The following is a 16,714-nucleotide window of genomic DNA, read 5'->3' as shown; positions in this document are numbered from 1 at the left end:
GGGTGAAGAGATAAAAGGGGGCAGGCCCAGAGGATGCCTGGCTGACACTGCCCTAGAGTGTGGGGCAACCGCCAGCCCAACGGAACTGTCTGAGCTTGGGTCAGAGAGCCGGGAGGCAAACCGGTCCTGGAGGCCACAGAAGTGAGCAGGGGGTCTGAGCGGGCCTGAACCGTCCTGTGATTGCAGTCTTGACGACCTCAGAGCTGGGAGGTTCCTGTAAGATTCTGTGGTCCATCCTCCACTCCCAGGAACCAAGGCGACGCTGCCCGGCCAAGATCGCAAGCCGCAGAGGACCAGGCGCAGGGAGGCGAGCCGTCCGCTCACTTGCAGACGCTGACCCACTCGGTGATGCGGCACTCCTCGCAGACCACGAAGCAGCACCAGTGGAAGCGGCAGTGACAGCGCTCGCTGCGCGTCTGGCGTAGGATGTTGTGGCCGCGGCCACAGCACATGCTGCCGCAGCCGTCCGGGCCCGCGCTGCTCTTGTTGCACAGGCGGCCCACGGTGCCTGCCGAGTCCAAGCGCGGCTCGCGCTCGCAGAAGTCGGGCGACTTCTCGAAGTAGACCAGGTCGGCGGTGCCGGCGCGGCGCCGAGGCCCCGGATGGTCCGGGGCTGGCGAGGGTGGCCCCGCGGGGCCCGGCTCCAGCTGGCCGCCGTTGCGGTTGTGCGGCCGGATGAGCGTGGCGCGGTGGAAGCGGCTACGTAGCAGTGCCCCTACAGCGCGGAACTCCGGCGTCACCTGCCAGCACGTCTTGAGCTGGCAGCTGCCTGATGTGCCGTGGCACTTGCACTTCCGCCGCATGTTCTCCATCACCGCCTGCGGAAGGAGGCACGGGGAGGAGTGACGCCCGCGGCCAGCCCCACTGGCCTCCTCCCGTCGCAGACACCGGCCCTCGAGACTCTCAGAGGCTCTGGAAACCAACCCCCATTGAACGGAGGCAAAAGCTGAGGCCCCAAGTGGGTGGCTGGGTGGCACAGCTCCTAAACCAGGCGGTCAGGAGTCTGCCTACTCTTCTGCTGCTCACGCATCCACCTCCCACCCAGCCAGGCCCTGGGGGAATTTCCTCCTTCCTGCTTCCCCTCCTCTCCCCCACCCCCCACTTTCCCAGCAGCTGCAGGGGGGCCCTTGGGGCTGGAGGCTCTTGCTTCCTGAGGGGGGATCCCAGATCCTCAGGGAAACTCCCTCTCCTTCCAACCCTCAGGACCAGGAGCAGGGGTGTGCTGGCCCCACTACATCAAAGCCCCAAAGCCTCTGGCCTCACTCCAGGCAGTGAGCGGAGGCTGTGGGGAGTCCGAAAAAAGCCCCTTAACTCCTCTGGGCCCTGCAACACTTTTCAGGGAGCCTAAGGAGAGGGGCCAGGGGCTGGGGAGACTCCCCCTCCTCCTCCTCCTCCTCCCCCCCGCCCCCTCCCATTCTCCCATTCTCCCATTCTCCCGTCTGGCACTTATTCTGCCCAGTGCTGAGTGCCACCATTCCTCCTAGGAAACAGTGAGCACCAACAGGGACCAAAGGCCCTACCTGAATACAGAACCAAAGGGAACCCAAAGAGCCAGAGCCTCAGGGCAATGAAAGCAGAGAGAGTTTCCCAGGCCTCCAAGGAGCTAGTTACAGGAATACAACCTGCCCAGCCCCTGCCCAACTCTGACTGCTCTACTGAGCCTCCTCCCAAAGAGCCCCTTCACATTATCCTCACCAGAGACCCCAGAGGAAATTGGCCACATCCTCCTCCCCCCGCTGCCCCCCCACACACTCCAAAAAATGATCTGGGTCCCCCAAACCTGGGCAGTAGGGCCATAAGAGAGGGACCCCGTTCCTCCAAGTCTTAAAGGGCTCTGCAGCTTGTATGTGCTGCCTGTGGTGTCAGCACCACGTGGAAAGCAGCCCAATGCCCCCCCTGGCCAACAGCTCCAGAACATCTGCTTCCCACAGGCAGCAGCCATTAATTAACCAGTTTAACGAGGAGGAGAAGGCACTGTTGGTATGGGCTAGGATAGTATCAAAGCTTGGGAAAAGAGCTGCACAGACTGGACAGGACTGGGTGGGAGATGGACATGACCTGAGGGTGGGTATGCCTCAGTTGACATCACCTCTCGGTCATGATGGAAGAGCTGAATCAGCTCCAGTCTTTGTGGAAGAGGAAGGTAAACTGGCCTGGGCTGAGAAGCCAGGAGAAAGGGGAGTGAGATGGAGAAAGGGCCAGCTAGAGTGAGGGGAAGCCAGAAACAAGGCCTGAGCAGGCTGGGCAGGGCCAAGAGAAGGGACAGGGGTGGAATAGCCAGGAAAAGAGGGTGCTGAGCCACCATGAGGGCCAGGGAGCAACTTAGTGTAGCCTACACTATAGAACAAAAGGGCTCAGGGCTCAACTGCCTGGGGATGAATCCTGCCTCTGCCACTTTCTCACTTGTTGCATCACCCTAGTCAAGCTTCTTAGTCTATCTGTGCCTCACTTTCCATATCTGAACATGAGGCTAATAATAGAACCCTCATGGGTAGGTGTAAGGGTGAGATAGGATGTAGTAAAATGCTCAGACAGTGCCTAACACAGAGTAAGCACTCAATAAATTAAATGCAGGATATTATTACTTCCCCTTTCTTTCCTTCCTTCCTCCCTCCTTCCCTCCTCCTTTCCTTCCTTCCTTCCTTCCTCTCCTCCTCCTCTTCTTCTTCTTCCTCTCCCTCTCCCTCTCCCTCTCCTTCTTCTTCTTCTTCTCTCTCTCTCTCTTAAATAAATGACCTTTGAGGTAGTATGAACATTCGGGGGTGGGGGGAAGAAAGGAGGACACCAACATAACACAGTACCACAGTGGCCCCTAGGGATCTCCCTTTGCAGGAATCCCTCATTCTGCACAGAAAGCCTGGGAGAGGTGGGGGGTCCCAGCATAGGAAAGCACCGAATCATGGAACATTTGTGCTGGGGAGCCTTATGGATGATGCAGTTCAACCTTCTCATTTTCCAGGGGGAGAGACAGAGTGGCAAAGCTGGGCCTAGACTCTGAGGTCCTGACTGCAGCCCAGAGCTCTTCCCACTACTCACAGCAGGAGATGGGAGAAGCAGGCTGCTCAGCAGAAGGGGAGCTATTCCAGGGCAGGGGTTGTTTTATCCCCATATTCCCAGGCCTAGTCCAGCGCCTGGCACACAGTAGTTATCCAAAACACATCTGATGACTGAATTGGGCGGGGGGGCAATGAGAAAGTTGCTGAGTTAGGGAGAGTGGTGTGGTCCCCAGAGGAGACATAAGCCTGGGGGAGGGGAGGGGCCCTAGGCAGAGGGGTCTGGAGCAGGCCCACCCAGAGGGATGGGGTCCTCACCTGCCTCCCCACTCGGTTGTTGTGGAGCCTCATGCGCGCATGGATGTCTCTGTGAGGCTCCCGGGAGTCCAGAAAGTCTTTAGAGAAGCGCTCTCCGAAACCCACGTCGGGGCTGCAGCCGCCCCACTCCCAGGAGTCCTGCAGGCCTGGGCTGGCAGGAGGCAGGGCAGGGTGCTCGGGAACTCCGTGGCTCAGGCCCTTACCGCGCTGCAGCGCTTCCAGCTGCAGGCGGTGCAACTTCCGACGGAAGGCCTCCTCGTCCCCGCGCCGGGACGCGTCGCAGCCACAGGCCCTCAGCTTGCCCAGGGCGCAGGCGTTGGATACAGCGTGCACCACGCCAGCTGCCGAGATGGCGTAGGCGAAGGCACTCTCTCGGAAACCTGCGCAGAGAGACGCAGGAAACAGCCTTTGAGGAGCCTCCACGTCCCATCCCTCTGCCCTCCCTGCCCAACCTTCTCACCATACTGAGAGGAAGTAGAGGCCCAGTGGTGGGGGAAAATCTGGTCCAAGGGCATAGATTCAAAGAGGGGCAGAAATCACACCGGAAGTTCTGCACACGATGGAATGGGGGAGGTCTCTTCCACAGCCTTCCCTTGCTTCACCCTTAGCAAGCTCAGAATTGTGACTACATCTCTTCTGTTGGACAGAAAGTATCTAGTAAACATTAAAATTATTTTTTAACCATCAGGGACTTAAGCTACTACGTCTCATGTGATGTCTGCAATTTTAAGATAAGCCTGCAGAAAGAAGGCAAGTTTTAACCTAAAAAAAATTTACCAGGGATGAAATTCAGGGCCCCAGGAGATGTTAATGGGCAGAAGGGTAAGTAAGAGGAGAAGGTGTCCTCCTGAAGTTCCCGGCCCCAAGATTTCCTGCCTGCAGCCACCCCCTTACGCCCATCAAAGAACACTATCTGATGGCCAGATTCGAGAGGCAAACAAAAGAGCCAGCAGAATTTCCCCTTTGCCTGTCTGGACATCCCAGAAAGTCTCCTCAGAAAAGGGCATCGCCCAGCCACCTGCTTGTGGTCGGTCGAGGTCAGCTGAAGAGGTTGTTTGAAGGATGCTGGAGGTGAGCCCACCACCTGCTCAGGGTTAAGCATATAGTGGTGTTGAACACTGAGAAGGAACGGTTAGCTAAGGTAGATGCCTTCCTGAGATGCTCAGGGGTGCACAGACTCCTGATGAGCCACTCTCAGGAGTCCAGGACTTGTCTACACTGCTTTCCTCCTTGGTGTTCCCAAGCCTGAGCCATCCTCTGGGCCTGTGGCAGGGAGAGGCCTACTTGCAGAGGAGGGTCGGGCTCTGGGAACTGCAAGCTGCTTCTTCCTTATTCTGCATCTGAGAAAGGACGGCGAGGGGCAGGTTCTGGTACCGGTCACTGACCAGCCTCTGAACCTGAGAGAGTACAAGCAGTGGGAGAAACTAAGGGTAATAACAGCTCCCACACTAGGAGAAGAATCCACCTGTGCCATAGACACCTGTGGGGGAAGCCCAGAACCCAGCGGGAGGCTGATGGCTTGGTAGAGCCCAGAGATTCAGGAAAAACAAAACAAAACAAAATTGGGTCCTTCTACATCAGTTTCAAAGACTGGGAGGACTTGGAGGCCTCACTGATCCCAGAGAGCCAACCAGGAGAGATGCCCGAGGTCGCAGGAGTTATGGAGCTGGACACAGCCCCAGCTCTCCCAGCAGGCCTGGCCACCTTCTGCTGAAGGACATTTGGCTCTGGGGAAGACAAGCTGCTGAGTAAGAAACCCAGGTAGCCCATTTCCCAGTCCTATGGCCCTGTCTATGCATGGCACCAGGAAGGAGCAAGATGCTGGCCCAGGGGAATGTGCTGGGCCAACCCAAACACCATTTTCCAGGCTGTGTTACATTCAAGGGCAGGCCTAGAGGAATCTGGAGAAAGCCCACAGCCTACAGAGAACACCCCTATCTACCCCAGGCAGCTAAAGACACCATCCCAATGGCCTCTGGCAGCTGTCACGGTCACTGAAGGAGTGACTGGGCAGGGCTTGAGTGGTCACCCTCTGATCCAAGCATTCAGGCCTCAGAGAAGTCCAGACCATTGGGTCTGCCCCCAGCTCCTATTCAGGGCCCCAGTTTCGGTCCTGGCCCCGACTGTCTGGGGCAGATGCAGGCACTGTGCCATCTGGCCAGCTGGAGAGGGAGAGGGGAGGGGCCTTGGCCAGCTGGGCTGCCCGGAGCACTGGGGGTGGGGGGCTTGTTAAGACACACACTTAGCTGCCCTGCCTTTGATCTGGGACAGGGACTGCCAGCATCTAAGTGGAGTCAGCTGCTGCTACAGGACGAAGCCAACGGCCAGGAAGGGGCTGGGAGGAGGTTTGGAGAGCAGGGAAGTGTGGAAGAGAGAGGATTCAGGAGCCAGTGGGAACTAGTAGGGGTTAGAGAAGCTTGAGCCCGGCCCATTCAAGTCAAAGAAGGAGGAGAGGGGAGAGGTCTGGTCTCCATTCCCTCCGTGCAAATAATCTGTGCACAAATAATCTGTGCATGCTCATGTGCCTGGGCTGGGGAGAGAGAGGGTTGTGTGCATGTGGGAACACTTAGGGGTGACACTGAATGTAGCCACGTTTGCACAAACACGGGTAGGTGTTTGTGTGTGTGTTGTGTGCACGTGCATGTCAGTTCCATTTCTTGGATTACTCCTCCATTGCACCAGTTCACCTCTGGGCACACGGTAGGAAATCATGGTGGCCTTGTAGCTTGGGAGGCAGTATGCAGGGGGTTGAGGGCAATCTCTAAAGACAGCTGGCCTGCAGTTGAGTCCTGGCTCTACAGCTCACATACAAGCTGTGGGACTAATGGCAAGTTACCCAACCTCTCTTAGCTTCATTTGGAAATGAAGATAATGATAGGACCTACTGCATGGGGATTGTTTGAGGATACTAAAGTACAGATAAAGTGCTTTAGAACAGTGCCAAGCACACAGCAAGTACTTAATATGCTTTGGCTAATTTATTGGGTGCCACTAGAATAATAGGACCTTAGGTAATCCTGGGATACAATTGCCTGTGCCTCAGTCTCCCCATCTGAGTACCACCACATACCCCAAGCCTGGAGACCTAGGCGTAAAACAAAGACTCCCCGAGGATAAATGTAAAAGGGAGGTGGGAGATGAAAGAGCCAGGGCCTTGGAGAGCAGAGGATGGATGCTCAAACTGCTGGGTTCCCCTGGGCTGGGAGCCTGGCTTACTGCAGAGCCGCAAGCCCCCTCTTTCCATCCATTCTAAATGCACCTGGGCCTTAGAGAGGGCAGTACCCAAACTTCATGAGTGCTCCAGTACCCGCTGTGTGAATCTACTCACTCACCTCACCAAGCCTCTCCCTGTCCTCTCATCCCCTTTCACTCCAGTGCCCAAGCCCAGCCCAAAGTAGCCCCTTCCTCAAATCTCCCTCTGGTCCCTGCATCCTGAGTATAGAGATGGAGGGGTTCTCTAGTCCTCAAAATGAAGAGTCCCCCTGTAGCTGATGTTTGTCCAGCATCTCACCCATCTAGGCACCAACCTTGTGGATCCTCAGAACAGAAAGCTGGGGATACCACTGCCCTCGGCACTTAGGTCATAGCTGCACCTGGGCTGGGGGTCCTCTCACAGCTTATTTAGGACTCTTTCTAGCCCCACTAGAGGCCCCTCTCTCTGTCCCCCAACTCCCAGGGTCCAGCACCCTCACATCCCTCTCCTTGGTTGGGTAAAGCCCTATTGTATGTCCTGCTTCCCAAGCACCCACTCTAGGTGCTCAAGAACCCTTCCCTCTCCCTCTTACATCAGAACTCCATCCCATCAGCCCAGCCCATCTCAGGGAAGGCGTCAGGACAATTAGATGACAGTAACAGCATTCAGATGGAAGACCTGGGGGACCACCTACTTCTAGCAGTCTCTGAATTTTAAACATGGCAGAGTGCACCTTTAAGAGAACCCCATTGGCAGCTTGGGTCAGAAGGGGGGTGGGCATCCTGACAGTCCACGTGGGGGAAACTGGGGTCACCTGACCCCACGATGGACAATCTGTGGCTTGAAAATAAGGGAGACTGGGGGAAGGATCCAGTCCAGGGGCTGGTTACCACCAAGACGGGCCCCATGGGATTCAAATTTAGCTAGCCCTTGAGGTGATGGGCCAAGATGGACCAAATAAATGATCCCACAAGTGTGGAGTGAGGGAGACACGGCAATGGTGGCCCTTGGAGGTGGGAGGTGGAGGGAGCGGAAATTTCTTTCCAGAAGCCCGGAGTCCCCTCCGAGGAATGAGAGGTAGAAATGAGGTGTTGCAATGTGGGGGGCGGGGGGCAGAAACCACAGAGGTAGGACGGTGTTTCGAGGCCAAAGGAAGGAGGCCAGCCTCCCTGCGGGAGCCCAGGAGCCACTGTCCCGTCCCCTCCCGGCGCTGGGCGCCGCCCCCGCGCCGGCTAGCCACAGGCAAGTCTCCCGCATCCACACCTCACCTCTCCCCACACCCGTCCCCCCAGCTCACCTCCCGCTTATTTAACTGCAGGTGAACCCAGGGAGCACCTGGCACCGCGCCAACCCCGCAGGGTTCCACCGCTCCCGAACTCGCCCTCAAGCTTCAAAGCCCCCGTGTCCTCCACCAGCCCGGACAGGCCTCACACGGGCGAAGCAATAGGGACGCCTGGGAGTCTAGAGGGGACAGGAGGACCAGAGGGAAAGAGGGGACACCGAGGCCGGGAAGAGAGATGAAGAGCTAGCCTCGCCTCACCCGAAGTGGCAGGGGTGAGAACCTCAATGCCTGCCGGAGCCCCCAGTGAGCAGAACCTGGAGCAAGCTCGGGGCCGAGCGCTGGAAAGAGAACCGGACTTCGGGGAGCGAGTGGGCTCGGGCGCGCGGCGGCGGCGAGCGCTGGCCCAGCCCGGCCGGGTCAGGAGAGATGCAGTGGCCTGTCACTTCGTGTCCGCCAGCGAGAGGGCAGCGGGGGCGGCCGGGGCGGGGCGCCGGACCTGAGTTGGGCTGGCCGATCGGCGGGGGTCGCGGGGAGCCTCTCTGGGCAGACGGCTGGAGGGGCTCAGGGACTCAGGGGCTCAGGGGCGGGAGCGCCGGCCTGGGGAGGGGGGCGCCCTTTTTGAGAGGCGTGCGGCTGGGGCCAGGAGCCGTCTGCCGCTGCCCGCGGGGATTAGTTCGCGGCTGCATGCCGCCACACGCGTCGGGCTGGGCTGGGCCGGGGAGAAACAGCGCCCTGGGCGCGCGGGGGAGGGAGGAGGGAAAGTGCGCGGGAGCGGGGCGGGCGGCCGGGGGCGGGGCGGGGCTGGGCTGGGGGAGGCTGGGGTGGCCCCTGACGTGGGGGCTCCGGGGATGCAAGGAGGGGTCCTGGTGGAAAGGGAAAGTCCCCTGACTCTGAGTTCTTTCTGAAGTTCGGGTACATTAGAGTCTGACTCTCCCAGAAGCCTCTGGGCCCCAAGGCCACAGGGTACAGGGGTACCCCTCCTCCTCTACTGTCACCTGAGAATTGTACAAGTCGCAAGGAGCCATGTCCCCACACTGTCCCACTCAAGCAGCTGAGAGGAGGAGAGAGAGATACCCAGCTAGGCCCATCCAGGAGGCAGGACCCCCATCTTTCCCAAAGGACCTGAGTCAAAGTCTAAGATACCAGGGCAGGAGGTGGGTGTGAGTGGAAATGAGTGACAAAACCTCCTGTCACCTCCAGCCCAAGCCACTCAAGGGATTGTGGGTAGACCCTGGGTCACCCAGAAGTCCAGGGAGGGGGAGAGATAGTCGGCTGCAGCTTATCTGAGCTGTGAGGGGAAGAGGAATTGGCAGGGCCGCCAGGCCTGCTGGGCAGGAGGCAGGCACACACCCAGTGCCTCTGATTTAGAGAGGATTTTCAGGGGTGGCCAGGATGACACAGAGGCTGGTGGTGTAACCCCGCCGGGAAGAGCTTCTGCAGAAGTACAGTTTTACCTGCCCAGGCTTCCCTCAACTACACCATTTGGCAAAAGTCCCTGACCCCTCTTCATGTTGATTCTGGGTACTTTATCACAGGCTGCCATCCTACATGGTGTTTACTAGGTAGAGGGTAAATTGAGGCAGGCAACAGATACGGATATTTCCTGGGCCTGAGATATGCAGTGTCAGTCTCAGGGCAGGATACCCCAGGAGTTCAATTCTCAGGCATGAAACCTGCTGCCCTCATCCCACACAGCCCAGCCTGGAGCCACATCTACCCCATTAGTCTGACCCTCGTGGACTTTCCCAGAGCAGAAAGAGGCAGGAGAGCAGCACAGCTGGCAGATGAGCACCTGGGGAGGTTGCCAGCTTGAGGGAGTGGGTTAGGGGACGGCTGGCAGATAGGTTCTGGAGTGGAAGTGCTGAGTGGGGTGGGCAGAAGGTCAAGGGTGAGGGCAGCTACCTCTGCTGAAGATGGGACTCTCATAGGGGATCTTGTTTCGAGTCTCAAGACTAGAGCAGTTCCAGCGCTGGTCCCGGAACTGGTGCTGGCACTCATGGATGGCGATCTGGATGCCCTGGATGGCTGAGGCGGCCACGTCAGGGTGGCGCACACACACCTCCATCTGCCGCTTGCTTAGGCCTGGCAATGTCAGGCACACTGTGTTGGCGTTGAGCACGGGCTCCTGGGGGAGGCGGAGGCCCAGAATATCATTGGGTGAAGACCTGCAGGCATGTGGGGTAGGGGTGGGGGTGGGTGAGTGTTTTCGGGGTCTGGGAGGGCCCCATCTAACTATACACACTCTGTCCCAAAGGCCATAATTCCTCTGTTCCCACCCCCGCTTTTGAAAGTTGAGCCCATCAGTATACCCCTAAACATTCTCCTTTCCTCGACCTGCTCACCAACATCCCCTCCAACACAACCCACCCAGCTGCACACCCACACAGATTACGTGCAAAGGCACACACATCCGGTATGCCTGCGCACACAGTATTTCATAAGTACATCCCCAGGCATAGATGCTCTGATATGCAGTGTTCTCCGGGAGACCACTCCCAAACGGCATGTTTCAGACAGTCACATTCATGCAGGCACACTTCTGCACACAATGAGGTGGACACACAGACGCAGGAACACTTACCCACATGCACACTTCATCAGACATAGTTATACACATACACACAGACACAAGTACACACACATGTTCATCTTAACATACATTGATCCATGAGCCCTCACATTCACACACATGTGCACACACAGACTGCTGTTTACAACACAGCTTGCTGGGCTCAATCGATCACAGACGAACAGACACACACACACACACACACACACATACTGAGAACCACCCTTCTAGCTGCAATCTCTCACTGACCCCACCTGGGCTACCCTCCTTTGGCCCCCAACCCCTGCCCCCACTTGGGGGCGATCTGCAAGGTGGAGCAGGGCAGTTTGAGTTTTACTCCTGGGGTGGGGGGTGCATTCCCCCAGCACAGCAGGAACTCCAGGTTGGCACTTGCTTCCCCCTAAACACACACCTCCCCTTCTAGCAGCCATCGCTCTCCTGGGCACTGCCCGCTCTCCCTGGACTGCCCTTATTCTGTCACCAGCTCAACCCCCTCCTGTGAGAGCACTCTTTCATTGGTCACCAGCACTTTCCCGCGACACCGTCCCTCCCTCCTTCCAGGGTCCCCTGCCCCAGCAGGAGCTCAGATGCCCCTGTGGCTGAGGGTCCCAGCTCTCCAGGAGGGCGGGGCATAAGGTGAGGGCTCACCTGGGCAAGGCGGCAGCCAGCAGCAGTAGGAAGAAGAGGAGCGCGCAGAGCGCGGGCCGCGGCTGGGGCCGAGGTCGGAGCCGCAGCCTGGGGCAAGGGTGGGTGCTGCCCATCGCGCGCGGGCCGTGATGGGCCAGGAATGGGGGGCTCACAGCCCTGTGGGACCGGCGAGCCAGGGGCGACGGCGCATGATCCGCGGGGGTCGGGGCGGCTGCGACACACAGCTCCAACTCGGGTCACGGCTCCGGGAGCAGACGGTGCCCGCCTTCCCGCTCCATGGGGCAGCGCCCCCGGGCACCGCCCTCGGGGGGGTGGGGGCGGGCGGGCTCACCGGGCACCTCCTGGCACAGGGGTTCTGGGAATTTCCCGAGGGCTCTCTGAAACAACTCCCGGTGCCTCTCGAGGGTAAGGGGGGCCCGGAGGTGCTGCGGGCGAGGGACGAGAGGCTGGGGTGCCGGGAAGCCCCCCCCCAACATAGCGCGGTGAGCCTGCGCTTCCGAGGGCGTGCGAGGCGGGCGGGGGTGGGGGGGCGGCGCTGTCTGTGCCTGGCCCCACCGCCCAGTGAGTGAGTGACTGTCCCGGCTCGGGGAGCTCCGCCGCCTCCCCTCCACCCCCCCACCCCCCACCCCGCAGTGTGTCTCAGGGCTCTACCCCACGTGACGTCATGACGACGGGGCTGGGGGGGGGCGGGTAGAGGCGTGTACTCGTCCCGAGGCCACTGTGTCCGCTCAGGATTCGGGGCGGGAGCGGCGGGGTTGGGGGGAGGGTGGGGGGGAGGAGAGGTGTTGGGGTCTGTGCGATCAGGCACGGGGCGGTGCCAGTGAGCCGGCTCGCTGGTTTGTGTAGGAAGCTGCGTTTTACCGCGGGGTGTATGTGCCTGGCTGAGCCGCAGCTGCTGGGGAGCCATTCCCCCCCAATGTACACACCTGCAGGGGCTGGGGGGGAGGGGCTGGCCCTCTGCTCGCCTCCCCCACCTCAGGAGGGACTTCCCAGGCTTGGCTGCCGAGGCAGGTGTGGGATCCTGCAAAGGGGTTTGGCAGCCTCTGGATCTTGCTCTTGTTCGCTGTGTGACCTACAACAGGTGTCTCCTGGACACCGAGCCACCCGCCGCCTCTATGAAATGAGGTTAATGAGGCCCAACCTCATCTACTCAGTGAGCCAATGAAGGTAAAATGACTGGGACACCAGTGATGCTTGTCTGGGAGCAGACCCCCCCGGGGTGGCACACCCTAGGAGGACGGATTAGAGAGCCTTGTAATCCGAAAAGTGTGTTTCCAGGTCATCTTATTATGTCCCCTTTTATTTCACAAGAAAATAGTGAGGCTCAGAGAGGGTCATGACTTACTAAAGTTCTCACAGCAAGTTAGTGGAAGAGCTGGAACCAAACCCAGTCGAGAGCACAGCAGCAGCGGCCCCAGCATTGTGTACTGCTTGCCTGGGCCCTGCCTACAGATGCTCCAGGTCTTACCTTGGCCCTGCCAGCTGCACTTGGTCCTCTGAGAGTTCCCCAACACCAGCCTCCTGGCTCAGGCCCACTCCTCTCTGGGGTCCCTTTCTGCCCTCACACCCCAGCTGAACACTGGGCTCACCTCAATATGAGATGAGTGTACTAGACTCAGGTAAGGGCCTGAGAGCCAGAGGGTTGGAGACAGAGGCTCCAGCTTCTGTTTCTGGTTCTAACCTGGGCCCTGATAGTGAAACCTACTCCCACTGTGGCCTTGACATCCTCCTCTGTAAAATGGGCACAAACTTCCCACTCTACACATACACCTCCCTACCAACCTCACTGCCCCCTCTCTCTGAAGAGAGCCCCTCCTGGTTTAAGGATAAACTACCAGAGCCTCTGGGCTCTGAGACAAAAGGGGCCCATTCCCGGGATTGCCCATCCCTGGGCAGTTGAAGGAGAGGGATGGGGCCTTCCTTGTCCCCAGACTGTCAGGTGATGGGGGCGGCCTGAGCAACAGCAGGCTGACGGCATGCTCCCCCTCCTTTCCCCCATCTCTGCTGGCAGCCACTGCAGCTGTCTGGAATTAAGGGCTTGAGGCTGCTGGGGGTGAGGGTGGGGCAGTGGGGGGAGCAGTCTGGCTGGACAGCAGGAAAACAGCCGGGGGGCAGGAAGCAGTCTGCATCAGCCAGAGCCTTGTTTGACCTCAGCCACCACCTCCCCTCCCCACTCTCCCCCACCATGCTGCAGGGACAGGGATGGCTTGGATCTAGAGTTTGGGAAGGGTATGGGGAGGAGCAGGGCAGGACCAGTTTCAACCCGGGAAGGAGGCGTGAGCCCAGAGTGGCAGAGGGCACCAGCAGGGACAAGCCAGGTTTGGGAGTCAAATTCCCATTGGCTGTTAGGAAAACTGAGGCCCAGAAAGGATTAGGAACAGGCCCCATGTGATAAGGGAATGAGTTCATTATTCAGGTTGCAGACCTCCTTAAACTGCATCTACTGCTCCGCATTTCCCACACGTGATGCATCGTATGTAAATATCCCCTTGGGTAGGCCATTGTGGCAAATTCTGATTCTGGGCCCGTGCAGCTGACTCAGCCTTTCCAGCGGCAAGACCCCGGGGTCTGCATTTCTAACCAATGTCCCAAGTGATTTTCTTGAGGACCACATCTGGGAAATGCTACTGACCTGGCTGAGTGGCTGATTTGTTTTTTCCTCTGGCCTTCATCAGCTGAGGGATGGTCTTTTTGCTCTCCTACCCTCCACTGTTCATGGAATACAGAAGTGTAAGGGAGAGGGAGAAGACCCTTTCTTTGAAAACTCCAGGAAGTAAACAATACCCAAGCCTTGCTTGCACTCAGGCATGGTACTGGCCTGATGTCATGAGAGTCCGGGAGTGCCCGTCTGGAGTGCTTCACCTCAGCCCAGGTAGGTGAGGGCATGTGTAGGCACATGGCCTTGGCATGTGTGACGATGAAGCCCAGAAAGAGTGTCTGCAGCAGGATCCCCAGCGCCAGAGGACCCATGCCATGGGCAAGCCCCTATCAGCAGCCCCCAGGCCCCGCCCTGGCCCTGCCCTGGGCTCTGGCCCCAGCCCCTGCAGCCACCGCCTGAGACCACAATTACAGGGGCCACTGGTTGGGGGGAGCACCACGGATGAAAGGCAGCGCGGAGAATGGTTCCAGCTGTGGTGGCTCTGTAGCGGTTGCAGGGAAGGGAAGGCTAGGGAGGTGCCACGGTGAGAACAGGTGGGACCCTCACTGCCCCAGCCGAGCCCAGCCCGGCCTCAGTCCTGATGCTCTGCCAGAGAAGGTTATCTTCGTGAAGAAGAGAGGGAAGGAGCCCCAGACTGGTAAGGGAGCTCTTTGTCCTATTGTCCAGGCCTCAGGGACCATGGCCCCTCAGCAAGGTAAGGGCGGCTCCAGTCTCCCAAACTCCTATATGTTAGGTCATTGAAAGGAACCGGAAATGCTTCCTGAGCCCTCGGCCTCAGGCTGATCCTGGGCCTTCCTCCCAGCCTCCCCACCCATCTGCCTGTGTTCCAACTGTTCCTGATGTGGTCACGCACACATCTGGAGTGCCTCTGTGCTCTTCCCCCATCTCCCCAGTTCCACATTCCCCCACCACTCAGCCAGCGGGGGACCTCGATGGTTCAGACTGTGCCTGGGGCTGAGCGGCTGGGTGAGCAAGGGGGGTTGAGGTGATGGGGCATTTCTGAGCTCTGCTTCCAGCCCCCCTCCCAGGCAGCAGTGCAAAAGTGCAGAGCCGTCTCTGAGCTTAAAGAGGACCAGGATAATTGTTAAAATGGTGCCTCCTGGGCCATCACTCTCACCTTTCATAGAAGGCAGTTCCCAGACCCTTGCTGGAGTTCCCAGTCTCTACTGGTCACAGAAGACGGATGCTAACACGTGAGTGCCAGTTTAAAGACTGCAAGCACTCTCACAATGTGCTATCGGGAACCCTCATTTCATTCTGGGGAAACTGAAGCTCAGAGAGGTCAAGCTAGCAAACTAGGCCTTTTTTCACTGTATCATGCTACTTCCACTGAATTCCTTTTAACCTGCTTGGGGTGGTGTCAGTCTCTGCCACTGCCTCAGTTTCCCTCTCTAGCATCATGGAGGAAGATATCCAGCATCACACACCCCATATCACCACCACCACTACCCCCCTCCCCCCTGCCACGGAACCTGGCAGTAGAGACAGAGGCAGGCATCCCAGCCCTAAATCTGGGTCATCCCAGAGGTCTCAGACAGTCTGGAGCCCTAGCAACTTGACCCGAGCTCTCCGTGGGTCTCCTTACTTCCTTTCCATCCTACCCTCTCCTGCCCACAACTCTCTGAGTTCCCCCAGATGTCCTGCAGGTCCTATCTGTGAACCCTGTTATTAGGGAAGCTGGGCTCTGTGCGCCCTCTGGTGGCCTCTGAGAGAAGTGCAGCAGACTTTTAAAAAACAGTAAGTATTGTACACAGCCAGGGAGCGCTGGCGAAGGCAGAGCTTTGAGTAAAAACCCTATCCTTACAGTGCTTCATTTTTCCACCATGTGGCCCACAATACTGGTTCCACTACCCACCCCCCTTGGTAAGTTAGCCAAGGTTCAAGAGGCTCTGAGTCCAAGTTCTCCATGACACTTCCCTGAAGCCCAGGTATTTGACTAGAAGGAGCCAGGAGGAAGAAGGAAGGAAGGAAGGAAGGAAGGAAGGAAGGAAGGAAGGAAGGAAGGAAGGAAGAAAGGGAGGGAGGGAGGGAGGGAGGACGAGGAGGAAGGGAGGAGGGGGAGGAAGGGAGGAAGGAAGGGAGGACGGGGAGGAAGGAGGAGGGGGAGGAAGGGAGGAAGGAAGGGGAAGGAAGGGAGGAAGGAAGGAAGGAAGGATGGGGAGGAAGGAGGATGGGGAGGAAGGAAGGGAGGAAGGGGAAGGAAGGGAGGACGGGGAGAAAGGAGGAGGGGGAGGAAGGGAGGAAGGAAGGAAGGACGGGGAGGAAGGAGGAGGAAGGGAGGAAGGAAGGGAGGAAGGAAGGACGGGGAGGAAGGAGGAGGGGGAGGAAGGGAGGGAGGAAGGGGAAGGAAGGGAGGAAGGACGGGGAGGAAGGGAGGAAGGGGGAGGAAGGGAGGAAGGGGGAGGAAGGGAGGAAGCAAACCCAGATGCCCATTCCTTGTCACTGAAGCCTTATACCCCTTCTCCATACAGGCTTCACTCTGGAGCCCCAGTGTGATCTTTGAGGGCTGAACTAGGCTAGGTCATGCAGGTGGATCCGGGGCCATTGTCAGGGGAGGGAAGATGCACTGGAAGCCATGGTTAGGGTCTGTCACACCCAGGATGAGTTCCCCTTCCCTCTGTTTTATTTGAAGAAATGTGCCCTCCCTGTGCCCCCATTCCCTGTGGTCCTAGGGGGGCTGCCAATCCCAGTCATGGTGGTACATTTTCCTCGACATTGTTATTAGTTCAGGGATAGGCAAGTGACCCAAGGTGACCTGATCCCAGCTTCCTTAGGACTTCTGTTGGGAAAGCCATTCTTTTTTGGATCAGCCGCACTAAGAATGTAGACATACGGCTACCATATAAAGGAAGTCTCTCTGCAGCAGGAGAGCATAAGAACAGTGTGAAAAGAGAGACAGAGACAAGCAGAAACAGTAGACATGGGGGTGAGGGGTTAGGGAAGGAGATGAGAGAGAGAGGGAAAAAGGGGGAGAGAGGGAGAGAGAGAAAGAGAGAGTGTTCAATGACATCAATCATTTGGGCCCCTGGGTTCAGCTGTGTCGAAATTCAGA

General features: G+C 58.3%; 1 protein-coding gene across 1 annotated transcript; it reads right to left on the bottom strand.

Moving 5' to 3' along the window:
* Positions 1-320: 320 nt before the first annotated feature.
* WNT10A (Wnt family member 10A) lies at positions 321-11,116 on the bottom strand (the record flags this gene model as incomplete). Its single annotated transcript, XM_081241843.1, has 4 exons — positions 321-818; positions 3,312-3,691; positions 9,689-9,951; positions 11,004-11,116. The coding sequence occupies 4 exons, from the start codon at positions 11,114-11,116 to the stop codon at positions 321-323; spliced, it is 1,254 nt and encodes a 417-aa protein (XP_081097969.1).
* Positions 11,117-16,714: the final 5,598 nt, after the last annotated feature.

This window comes from Mesoplodon bidens (genome assembly GCF_964165515.1).
Source record: "Mesoplodon bidens genome assembly, chromosome: 8".
NCBI classification, from domain to species: domain Eukaryota; kingdom Metazoa; phylum Chordata; class Mammalia; order Artiodactyla; family Ziphiidae; genus Mesoplodon; species Mesoplodon bidens.
Note: the sequence above shows the minus strand (reverse complement) of the source record. Positions and strands in the feature narration are given on the sequence as shown.